Here is a 12,263-nt window from a genome sequence, read left to right as displayed (position 1 = left end):
TGCTACGTGGGTACACAGTATGTGCACTCGTTATCCAGGTGCGATTGGTCAGCTTCAGCCTGTCACACACGTTGGTTTCCTGGTTTTAGGCATTTTACTGGACCATTTGTCCAAAGCTTAGCTGTTCCCTGACTGCGTTTTGCCTGAGGTCCAACGCTTAAACCCAAATAGCGTTATTCTATGCTGTTCTCTCTAATAAATGTCGTCTTTGTTGACGCTTACTCTCTTCCACAGGGGACTACAGCGTCAGGAGCAATGCCGGGGTTTTGTGGGGAGCTTGTAGGGTGGGACTGGACCAGGGTTAGGAGCGAGCGCCTCGCGCGGCCTCCCGCTATCTCTGCGCGCAGCCCTCCGCCGTGCAACGGCCGGGCGCCCTTTGAAGCGCAGACCGGCCCCTCCCCCACCGCCGCCTGGCAGCGGCCCGTAACGGCCGGCGCGGTGAGGGCGCGCGGCCTCAGGCCGCCTCCGCCCGGCGCGGCTGTCTTGGCTGCGCGCAGAGCCTAGCCGCTCCCTTGGCCGTGCGCTGAGGGTGGCTCTGCTGCGCGCTAACGGCCCGGTGCGGCCGGCCCCTTCGGCGAGCTGCTCCCGCCTCGGGGCCCGCGGTTCGGCCCCCGCCGCGGGGCCTGGGGCGGGAGGCGGGCCCGGCGGCGGCTGCCAATCACGCGCTGCTGCCCAATGGGGGCGGGCGGAGGGGGCGTGGCGCGCGGTGTGTCGTCACGGCGTCACGTCGGCGGTGCCCATGGCGCAGGGGGGAGGCCGGGGCTGAGGGGAGCGCGGGGCCATGGCCTCGTCGGTGGTGCGGGCCACGGTGCGCGCCGTGAGCAAGAGGAAGCTGCAGGCCACCCGCGCCGCCCTCACCCTGGTCAGTGCGGCGGCGGCGGCGGCGGGCGCGGGCCCCTCCCACCTCTGCCTTCGCCCCCGAGCAGCGGCGCCGGAGCTGCGCCACGGGCCGGGGAGCGGGGGAGGCCGCGGCGGGGGGGTGCCGTTAGCCGCGCGGGGCTGCTGGGGGCGGGGGGCTCCCGGCAGTTCGGGCCGCGCCCGTGCGGGCGGGGGGAGCTCCAGGGCCGCTGCTTGGCGTGTTTTGGGGGGGCTTTTTGCGCAGTGGCCCCAAGAGGTGTGCGTGTTGTCGGGGTAGGGACCCCGCGTCCGCAGAAACGGGCGCGGAGGTGGTTCCCAAGGGCGTCGCGTGTCGCTCTGTTGGTTGAGGAAGGGCATTTGCTGGTGGCGGCTATGCCGTGCCGTGGGGAGGGCTCACTGCAGGGGGGGCAGAGCACCCTGCGCTGAGGGGGCGGGCGGAGTGCGTCTGCCTCGGTCGCTTGTCGGGGGGTCGTTCCTGTGCGCTAGTGATTCGGTAGCAATTGAGCATTAAGGCTGTTAACTAGAAAAGGTAATTAACACTGCTAACTAGTAAAGGTAAATCTAGTTGAAGTTCTTAGTGGCTCGGAAACTTGTATGTAAGGGAGGGCTTTATATATACTTCGTGTACGTAGTCTTGCATTGCTGCAGCAACCAGATCTACGTGAGCTATGAATTTATCTGCTGTAAAGTCACATTTCACCTCTAAGTCAGTGGGAAGAGAGGAGAAGGAGACATGCATTACAGACAAAAATCAGTATGGCACAGAAATATTTATGCGACAGAAATCTGACTAGAACAGAACTACTTAAATTGTAGTAGTAGTTTTGCCAAAAAATCATATTAAGGACTGAAGTTCTTGCCCTATCTGCTGCTAGCAGGGATGAGGAGGGAAGTAAACAGTTACTGTATTTTTCATGGATTAGATTCAGGTGCTGTTTTTTTACAGAAGAGTACATTAACGTAAGATCAGGCATCAGTTTCAAGTAGAACAAAGGTAGCCTGCGCTGACAGATGGCTGGTTCTGTAAGTGGACTTTGCAGACAGGAGACAAAGCTACACTGTATACTAAGATAAAATTTCATTGCACAGAGTTGGAATTAAAACTTCTTGCATTATTTGCAGTGTGTGACTTGCATGTGTTACAGCATGTGTAATATACTTAGGTCTATTTAAAAAAAAAAAAGTTTCAAACTGATGAATGCACTTGTGTTTTTCAGACCCCATCAGCAGTTCAGAAGATAAAACAGCTTCTTAAAGATAAACCTGAGCACGTAAGTGCAAACAGGGCCACCTTGTAGATTGTATTAAGGTAGCATTTCTGGCTAATCTAGTAGCTTGAAATAAATACTGAACAATTTAGAGATGTTCTTGTCTTTTTTTGGAGGGGAATGTATCAACTTGTTTATCTGTCAAGCTTTAGTTCTATATAAAAATGAAATTCTGAAAATGACTGATCGTGATGACTCTTCACTTTACAGTTATTTTTGAAATAGATAAAGCTGAAAAAATTATTCAACCTTCAAAATATTTCTAATCTAGATTTTAATTAACTGTTCTAGCATGGCATAGGTGGTGACTTCTGGCAGGGCCAGAGATCGCCGACTGTTGATTTGAAGATGTAATTAAGTTCTTGAAGGAATTCTGGCTGTGAAATACATAACTTTAATATTAGATTCATACTCATTGAAGGTAGGTGTAATTCTTATGAACCCTGTCAGATAATGTATTTTTGTAAATGATGATCCACTTTTCACCAAGTAACTGATTGAACTTGTCATCTTTTCTTCTTGGGGAAAAACACATACAGTTTTCCTTCCTAGCATCATAAAAACAAGCATTAGTTTTTTTCCTCACAGCAAGAGGAAGATTATTTGTTATTTAACTGTTGTACAAGACCTGTTGTTTCTTTTCCTTCCTGCGTCATGGCAACTGATTAGACTCTTCTTTTTAACATTTTAAACCATCCTACGGAAGCCCTGAGCCTGCAGTTTAGCTGATCAGTCATCCCCTTGTTATAAAATGGTGTTTGTGGGTTTTTTTTTCCCTAGCCTGTTGTTTCTAGCTGTTCTTGTAGAGATGAGTATTTAATCTGAAAAGAACAAATGCTGCTTGTCTGAGATCCCACTTGATGACATCTATTGATGCATTTTTGTCATAATACTTTTACAGGAGTTACTGTACTTTTCCTCTCTAATTATGTACTGAAGCATACATGTTTGAACAGAGGTGCAGATACTTTTGGAAGATTTAGTTTTCTGGTTCAAGTGTCCCTACAACCATTTCTCAGGTCTTTATTTACATAGATGTTCTTTTTGTCTGACGTACAACATAATATTGGATAATTGCAAATAATTAAAACATATTGACTAGGTTGGCCTTTAATGTTGATTACTGCAATAAATGAATAAACATACTTGCTAAAAAGGAGAGAGAGAGAAGATTGACTTTTAGGTAATTTTTTCAAAACTTTGGATCGAATGAAAATTTTCTGTAGCTATCATAGGAGTTGCATGAAAATTTAGTAACTGCCCTTGGCTTGGTGTCACAAGTTCACGATTAAGTTACTGTCAGTAATCTTAAAATATTGTCTGACCTAGCATTTGAATAAACTTTGATTTGAAGTCACAAAAATATCTGTCTTCAGAATTTAACTCTGACTTTTATGGTATTGAGTACCTACAGAAGTGCTGATAGTTTATTACTTTAAAACTTTTTTGTAACGTGCTTTAGGGCTTTGGCCACTATAGCAAACATCTGATATGTGACTTACTGCTAGTATAAATAAAATGATTATTAATAACAGCAGAAGTGGTAATGACAAGTATAACTAGACTCAACTGATGTATTCTTACAGTACTGTCACTTTCATGTAAAATGTGCAGTAACATAGAACAAGCATAGGATGGAATGAAGAGGCAGATTTTTGCCAATATCAACCCAGATGAGAGTTATAAAATGAGTAATAAATATGATTTGTGGCCTCTTACCTTGGTAGTCAGTTTGTAAAAGAGGAAAATGTTACCTTCTAATCTATTAGGCTTCTGTTTTAGCACTGAGTTTGAGGCAGGGAGGAATAAATATCAGCATTTTGTTGTTATTCATACTTTTTATCTTTGTGTTCCAGAAGATGTTTAAAACATCATTAATGTTTTATTTCAGGTAGGCGTGAAAGTAGGTGTTCGTACAAGAGGATGCAATGGACTTTCTTATACATTAGAATATACGAAATCAAAAGGAGACTCTGATGAAGAAGTAGTTCAAGATGGTGAGTTTTTGATAGTGTAAAGTGAAACTGTGTGGTGGGAGGGAAGAATAACTTAATTGTAACTTTGCCAAGGGATAGGTTAGAAATTCTTTGAAGTAACAAGTTACAGAGGCAGATGTCCTAGCATTCTGTTAAAAGAATTTTTGCCTTAGGTTTTTGTTGTGAAGGTGTAGAAGTAACTGGTTAGTTAAAATCCATAGATTTGCAATGGAAATGAAAGTTGGATCAAAGATAAACCTCATTTCCTGTCCATGTTAGATTAACTTGGAGTTCTCTAGGATAACAACAAAAGAGTCTGTGTACTGGGTGAGAATAGATGATCTAGCCAATTATTCCCATCTTTGGAGGTGACCAAAAGCAGATACTTAGAGTATAAAACAAGGCATATCTAGAAAAATACTTTATCAGCATACCTAAAATAATCTTGGAAAGATAAAAATTTTCTGCAAGGAGTTTTCCAGTCAGTGTTCTCTAATAACTAGTATTATACTTTGTTAACTTAAAAATTAGTTTTAATCTCTTCATGCTTTTGATCTTGACATTGTGACAATTAATTCCATAACTTTAATTAAGCAATATGTTGAAAACTTTTCTTTTTTTTATGCTGGCATTTAAGCTTGCCACCTGATGATTTCGTTGAGCATCTCGTCATAGGTCTGTTATTGAAGTACAGAATAATTATACCATAGATCTTTCTAATTTTTATGGAAACGTCTATTGGTGGACTTTATGTCAAGCTTGGATTTTTACAGAGGCATAATAATGTTTGTCTTGGTCTCCATTTGATCTCTGTTTCTCTTCTTAAAAATTCCTAAAATTCTTTGGTTTTTTTAGACCTTGTTGAACTTTGCTATGTTTAAATCCAGGGGGATTATTTTTAATCTGGTGGCAAAGTCGGAGATTAGAGTAAGAGTGGGGTATCACGATTTCCTTCGCACAGAAGCTGTGCTCCTTGGCAGAGCCTGTCTCTTAGCTGCTTTGAAAGTATCTGTGACCAACTGATAAATTTTATTCTCTTACAGAGAGAATTAGTTGGAACTTGAGCAAATAATTAAATTGAGCTGGGGTAGATGAGATCACAAATGCCATCTAATTTTGCAGGTGCCTAATTTCAGTCTAGTCCTAACTTCAAATTTAGCTGGCTCCTGGAGTTTCCTCTTCTGCTGGACTCCAGGGCTGCTCTGGCTTTAGGGGAATTGAAAACAATTTTTTGGAAGGCAGTTCCTGGCTTGGATCTTCAGGTAGATGAAAGCATTTTGCCACTGTTATAACAGAGGCTTAAACTCCAGAGCCAGACAGTATTTCAGATATGTCTGTGTGCTTTCTGTTTTGTTTTGGTTGTTTCAAGACAGCTTTTGGCTGAAGACTGGCTTTTGAATAGCTCTGTGCTCAGTGAGCTGGTGGCTTTGGATCTCAGCCCAACTTTCCTGACTTTTAAATAGCAAGCGCTGACGTTTAATACAGAATTATGATTCTGCTTCGAGGACCAGGTTCATGAAATCTTTCATTAGATTTATCCTTCCCTGTCTATTACTGTCCAAGTTGGCCAAAAATTGTGCAGGTTCAGCTTGGTTGCTCACAAACTTGAGCTGTGTTAGTAACGTGTTCTGTCTCAATTTCTATGATGAAATAGCTTTCCAAAAATATTTCATGAAACTTATTGGTTTTTTTGTTGCTGCTACTGATAGTATTTTTTATTTTTATTATTTCCTAGTCAGTGAGTGGTCAGCTAAACCAGTTCGTTCATGCTAACCACTTCATATCAGACTCACAGTTTTAAAGTTCAGTAACTTTCCAGGTTGGTAGATACTTTGCATACTTTAAAAAAGGGAGCTCTTTTTAGCTTCTGAAATGAATTACTAATTCTCAATCCTTAAAGGTAACTGTATCTTCAAAAGTTCACACGTTTGCCTTGGTGTAAGACTGCGTGTTGCTAATAATTTACATACACTTAATAACTCTGGCAGAGCAAAGGACTGTCTCTGAGATAGGGGTTCATCGGTTTGTTTTTTAGGAGGTTTTTTGGCATTTTGTTGGGTGCACAGACTTTAAGAACATTAGGAAATAGGTTACTGATTAATGCATGGGAAAGCAAGTATCAAAGGTGAATTTAATTCCCAAGTTCTACACCTTTTGGCCTAGGTATCATGATTTTAAATTCATAAAAAAAAATACATGTGTATATACACACATGAATACCAGTACTATACTGTTCATGGAGCTTTATAGGAAGAGCAAAATAGTCCCATCTTAGGCTGGTGAAATCAAGTTATATTGATGGACTTTGTATTTAGCTTTCATTTTAATCACTGGTTGAAGTGCAGGTTCAAAGTAAATGATGAACAGTTTGGCTGTATGTAATTTTGTTGTTGTTGTTTTCAAGGGGTTAGAGTGTTTATTGAGAAGAAAGCACAGCTGACACTTCTAGGAACAGAAATGGACTATGTAGAAGACAAACTGTCCAGTGAATTTGTCTTCAATAATCCAAACATCAAAGGAACGTGTGGCTGTGGAGAAAGCTTTAACATATGAAATCTCAGGACTGTTACTTTGACTTTGAACACCACAAAACACTTGCTGAGTATGTGGCTTTCAAAAGTAAATGTGTTTTCTTCAGGTTCTTAGGCTGTGTAAAGCGTGGATGCCGTTAAGGAAAATAAAGTTAATTCATTTTGAAAAAGTAAATCGTGTGTTAAATTCCAGCACTGATGTATTTATGCTGTAATTTGTGGTGAATTGGGATCCAGAAGGTAAGAACAGTAAGTGCTGTAGCATTTCTGTATTTTCATATATGAAAGAAATAAAATCTCACTGTTCTTTTCCTTTGTCGTTTTCTTTGTCCGCTCCCCTCATACTTCCCAATCCAAAACCCATGTGCAAGAATATATCGCCTATGTATTCTGCTTTGATTTGAAAAGAAATACCATTTATATGTTTGTGTGTTTATGGATACTTATACGCAGACACACACTGAGCTTCAGAATTCACTATGATTATGTAGATGCGTATTCTGTTTGTTAGGTTTCAGATGCTTTCATGTTTCTATGCATAGGTTTTCTGGTGGTTTATTTTCCCATAAGTCTAAAGAAGTCCAGAAAAGAAGTTCATGTGCTATTTCAGCAGCAGTTCAAAATGTGCTAACCCAATCCTGGACCTTGCCTTGTTGAAGGCACAGTCTCTGATGTTTTCGAAAACCACTTTTCAACAACATACAGTTAAAATATATTCAGGCATAGAAGTATTAAAGCAGAATACGCACGGGCCTTGTTTGTCACATCTCTGTTGTTTCTCTTCATCTTGCTTGACTTAAATTGCCAAACTGGTAAATCTGCTTCCAAACTCTGATTTCCACTGTTCACAGAATGTATGTGTTCTCCTATGCTGTCTGCACCAGAAGCTGTTTTTTTAGAAAGTAATTTTCATTAGCTTTTTGTAGTCATGTTTGTTCCTAATTTTGCTACAACTTGGACTTTATTTAGTAACTGAGTAGGAACCAGGGTTTTTCACTTATAAAACTTGTGGTAATTTCTGTTTGACTTCTGTCTTGAGATTAACTTGGTAACAGGAAAACCATTTGTAACTTGAAAAGGCTTCTATGTAAAACTTGTTTAAAATTAATCCTATCAGTAATTAAAATTTTTTTATTTATAGGAGGCCATTTTTTCTTTGGAAATTAAAGTTACTTATTTTCTCCTAACAAGAATTTTCCTTTTCCAAAGCAGTGTTTTTTCAAGCTGATAACAGTCTTCAGCACTTATTCCACTGGTGCTCTGGCAGAAGTGTAAACCGCTCTCCTGGGCTTCTCACAAGCTGGTATGATAGAAATAGCTTTCCATCCTCTTATCCTCCTGTTTCCCTGATTGTCCAAAGATGGTGTGCAGCTAGGCTACTCACTTGTGCAGAAGAAAAGACAATGTACCTGTCTGGGCAACTGATCTCAACAGTTACTCAAAAGGTAGAAATAAAAAGTAGTGGACAACAGGGACTTGGATATTATATTTAAAGATAGGAGGACATTGACATGGGAGTGAACAGACTATTTAAGGCAGGAGGTTGGAAGTCCAGAGGTCACATTGGTCTGGAGAGTTGCTCATAGACATGTGTATTTGACAGCTTTGGAAGAGTAATGTACTGAAGGTGTAGGGATGCAGCTAGGTAGACCTGGCTTGGGGTAAAGGTGTAGAGGAAGACTAAAAATGAAAAAAACAAAAAGAATCGCTCTTGATATATCTTATGTAGTGCACAGGAATAGAAGGATAGAATTTCCACAGGTGTAGTTTAATATTAAATACTTGAATTTAATTGTGTATCACCTTTTGATGTAAAAACACTGATTTTCTTTTATTAGTCAACTGTTGTACACAATTGCTTTATTTTATATAGTAATTCAGGAAGAACTGGTAATACAGGGGCTAGGTGAATTTATAATGCCATAAGTCCTTCAGTCTTGCCAAAAAATCTAGTGAATGTGTTAGAGTTGAACTTGTGTGTCTAAAACTCCAAGTTCAGGGCATTTCTTCAAATTGCATTTCTCTGCTTCTTATTAGAAGATAAAGACTATGAATGTAGCGCTGGTGGTTGCCAAGAGTGCTGTTATTTTATTCATTTAATGTGCTTTTGGGTTTTTCTTAGGCCTTTGGCATATTTAGCATTCCTTTTTGTGTGTTGTGTGTATGCCTTGAATGATAGTTTGCACTTTCATACTCCATGAAATAATTTCCTAAGAGTTGTCAGTTTACTAAAACACTTAACGCACAGTGTGTTGAAGTAAACCTCTGTAGAAGTGCTGGTAACAGTTACATAGTAGCATTGTTTTGTTGATTGGTCCATTATAATTTTGTGCAATACTGTATGTAGAGTTCTTGGTTATAATAATAAATATTGCCTGTTGGTAAACATGAAATACTCCTCTTGAAATGATTCTGTTTACAATAATAAACAAGTGCTACTGGGGGGTGGGAGGAAGTATGGAGGAGATCAGGCTTCTAATTGGGGAATCGCAGAGGTACAACATTATTATTACCTAAAGTAATATTATTGTAAAATATTAAATATTTCCAAGTAGTGTTGGATTAGTTTAGGAATGTAGTATGAAAATTTGTTTACTAAATTAACTATGTACAAGAAAGTATTTTCACATCTTTCTTGGAAAGGTTGGTGATGAATGCCTAAAGTTACTAAACTTTTCCATACGCTATTCTTAGGGTAAAATTCTATTAGGCAGAGGCTTATTTCAAAAACTTCCATATGCCAAAAATCTATTTTGGTACATTTCAGCGAGGGGAAGATGATTCTGTTCAAAGTAACTGTTGGCATAAAAGTGTAAGTGGGGGTTGTTTTTCTTTTCTTTTTTCTTTTCTTTTTTTCCCCTCTCCCTACAGCTAGGCAATTTGAGTGGGAGAATTAACAAAATATCCTGACCATTCCACAACAATGCTGTATGATGTTACTAATATGCCTTAGTGTATCATGTTTATGCTACATTTTGGGTCTTTTCTCCTTTAAAGCTAAATTCCCTTTTCCTGTTATGTGAAGATTCTGAATAAAGGGCAGAAAGTAAAACACTTTGTAAATATGCTAGGGTTCATCAATGAAGTTGTATATTCATGGGAGAGTGAGCAAAATACTTCATGTAGTTGGGAGCCTGGAAATGCAACATCTATCACTCTGTAGGAATTCTTACAGAACTTGTAATAATTGCTACTTGTGAAGGGTTAATTGCAGGAAGTCTATACCTGATCCACCTCTTTATTGCACTCTGAGTGGCTCAAGAAGAAAGACTTGTTGAGAAAAACATTGGAAAGTTCAGTATGCAAGTCATTCTGACAACAGTTGATGGGACAGAGTGAATTTGAGCTCAGAAATGAGAAATAATATGCACGTAGTGGGACTGTAAATTTTAATTTTGAATAAGTGTATTTTTTTGAGTTAAATCCTGTAGATTGCTTCAATTTATTTGTTTCTTACTATGATCATTATTCTGCTCATTTACTTAAATGACTAGAATTTTGAAGTTGCTTCCGGCAGAAGAATTTGATAGGTGTCTAGCGTGGCAAAGTGCATACTTGTGTGTGTCCCAAAAGAGCACTCAAAAGACTACTTGAAAAATTAATTTTAGTCATGGCCTGTACAGTTTTTTGTCTATATAGTGATCAGTTGTAGAAGTTATGAATAAAGACAGCCAAACTGCTTATTTGAGAATTTACACTATACTTTTAAGGTAAGTGAGATAATGTTACTTCAATGTGGTGAGCTAAAATGCAAGTAGTTAGCACAGTTCCACAGGCATTTGGGTTTGAGCAGCACTAGAATAGTAATTCTTATATGTAAATATCTTAAATATCTTCTAGCACTGCATTTCTACTTAAAAATATTTAAGGAATATATCTGCTGAATTTAAGCAGGGTCTTCACCTTCATCTTTTACTGTCCCCTTCTGTGGGCTATTTAAGAGCATGTATGTGTTTTAACCAATAATTGCTTTCGCCAGGCCAAACTGTGGAACCCAGGAGTCCTAACCCCTACTTCTCTTCCTAGGTTCAACTGTAAATACTAGTTCATGGGGAAAAATACCTATTGCCACAGGGTGGCAGCAAGTTTCCAGTCCATCCATCTCAAAGCAAGAATCACTTCTCTCCTGACACCTGTGCTCTAAGTTTCCTGTTGTATTTCATGTATATTAGAGTACTTCTGCTTATAGTGATGATAACTGTTGTGAAGTTGTGCTGTTTGTCCTTTTATGTGTTTTTTTTTCTGTGCTTTTTCTCTGCTCTTGGAGAGAGACAGATGGCTGTAGAAGTGCAGAAAGCCAAATCACTTTAGACCTCTTGATGCAAAGAGTACCAGACAAGTAGAGCATAGCTTTGCTGACCAACTATGATTAAGGACAGTGCTTTTTACTATTAAAGTATTGTTTGGGGTGGGGGGGAGGGATTCCTTTATGTGCTAGTAGTGTGCTGATGTAGTTCATTACTGTTGTATACGACTCCAAATTATTGCAGATTTGTCTCTGATTGTTAGCTTTAACCTGTAGGATAACAGCAGTTCCTTGCTGGAATGACCCACTGAGGTGAAGAATCTAATGAGACTATGTAGTGTGCATTCATAGCAGAAGTACCCTAATCTGCTATACCTTACTTACTGCGGGTTTTTTTTGCTGATTGCATATGATTTGATGCTGAATTCCTTCTATAGCTTACTGAAACTAAGTCTAGATAGCAGAAATAATTCCACCTATTAGCTAATGAAACAGTGACCCAGGCTCAAAAAAATTGAAATAACCTGAGTAGTAGAATTCATTTCACACAGAGGATTTCCAGCCAGCCACTTCCTTTTTCAGACATCTGTGTTAATCTTTCATTTGTTCATGGTGACTCATTCACATAAACCTGTCATACCTAATTACAGTATTCTTTCTGATTCAACACTAAATGATTGTATAAAGTGTGGCAAAACTGTTTAAATTGGCTTGCTTTGCTGTGAATTATATTCTTTCCTGCCTTGTACTACTTTCACATAAGAGGCTTAAATGCAAACAAGCATTTGAATGAGGAGAAAAGGCAAGGTGCTAATGAACTTAATGTTGCCATATCCTCTGAAGCACATAGGTGGTAGGAATGGGAACCAGTCCCTCCTGCAAGCTGTCATCCTCCATTTTTGCAAGAGATGTGTAGACTGCAGTCCTGTTCTGCAAATCAGAGCTGTTTGAAGTGTACTGTCAAAGCTTCTTTTCTAGTGAATTTTCAATTAACTGAATATCAAAAACATTTATAAAATACAATACTTAGGTGTAAATAGTAATAAAAAAAAACCCTGCTGTTTGGAAATTGTTAAAAAGAGAAATCACATTGCTTTCCTTTGAGATTTGTTTCCCAAAATTTTGCCCTTATTGCTCAAGCTATGAACTGAGATTTCACCAAACAGACTCTGGCAAATCCTGCAGAAATGATTTTGAGAAGTTCCTGTCTACTTGTCCCCACCATCTGTGACTGCTGCTTCTCCAGCAGATTTGGAAAGCAAGTGCCTGCATCTCAAGTAGTGAGGGTGAGTTTATGTTAAGATGTATTGTGCACTTAGTTGCTCCAAGAGAGGCACCTGTCATCTTTTGCTGCAAGTCAGGTAACTCCAGCAGTGTGATAAAT

At 39.7% G+C, this 12,263-nt stretch overlaps 1 protein-coding gene across 1 annotated transcript; it reads left to right on the top strand.

The window, feature by feature from the left end:
- Positions 1-687: 687 nt before the first annotated feature.
- LOC112978795 (iron-sulfur cluster assembly 1 homolog, mitochondrial) lies at positions 688-6,945 on the top strand. The gene is made up of 4 exons (XM_026092527.2): positions 688-862; positions 2,076-2,129; positions 4,018-4,123; positions 6,507-6,945. Exons 1-4 carry the CDS (start codon positions 782-784, stop codon positions 6,653-6,655), a joined length of 390 nt encoding a protein of 129 aa, XP_025948312.1. The 5' UTR covers positions 688-781; the 3' UTR covers positions 6,656-6,945.
- Positions 6,946-12,263: the final 5,318 nt, after the last annotated feature.

This window comes from Dromaius novaehollandiae, chromosome W, assembly GCF_036370855.1.
Source record: "Dromaius novaehollandiae isolate bDroNov1 chromosome W, bDroNov1.hap1, whole genome shotgun sequence".
NCBI lineage: Eukaryota > Metazoa > Chordata > Aves > Casuariiformes > Dromaiidae > Dromaius > Dromaius novaehollandiae.
This window is presented reverse-complemented; position numbering and strand designations above follow the sequence as displayed.

Excerpts from the sequence above, each read along its gene's own strand:
- LOC112978795 (XM_026092527.2), top strand. The coding sequence starts at position 782 with ATGGCCTCGTCGGTGGTGCGGGCCACGGTGCGCGCCGTGAGCAAGAGG. Across the intron at positions 2,130-4,017 it reads TTAAAGATAAACCTGAGCAC|GTAGGCGTGAAAGTAGGTGT; the intron begins GTAAGTGCAAAC and ends GTTTTATTTCAG. Across the intron at positions 4,124-6,506 it reads TGAAGAAGTAGTTCAAGATG|GGGTTAGAGTGTTTATTGAG; the intron begins GTGAGTTTTTGA and ends GTTGTTTTCAAG.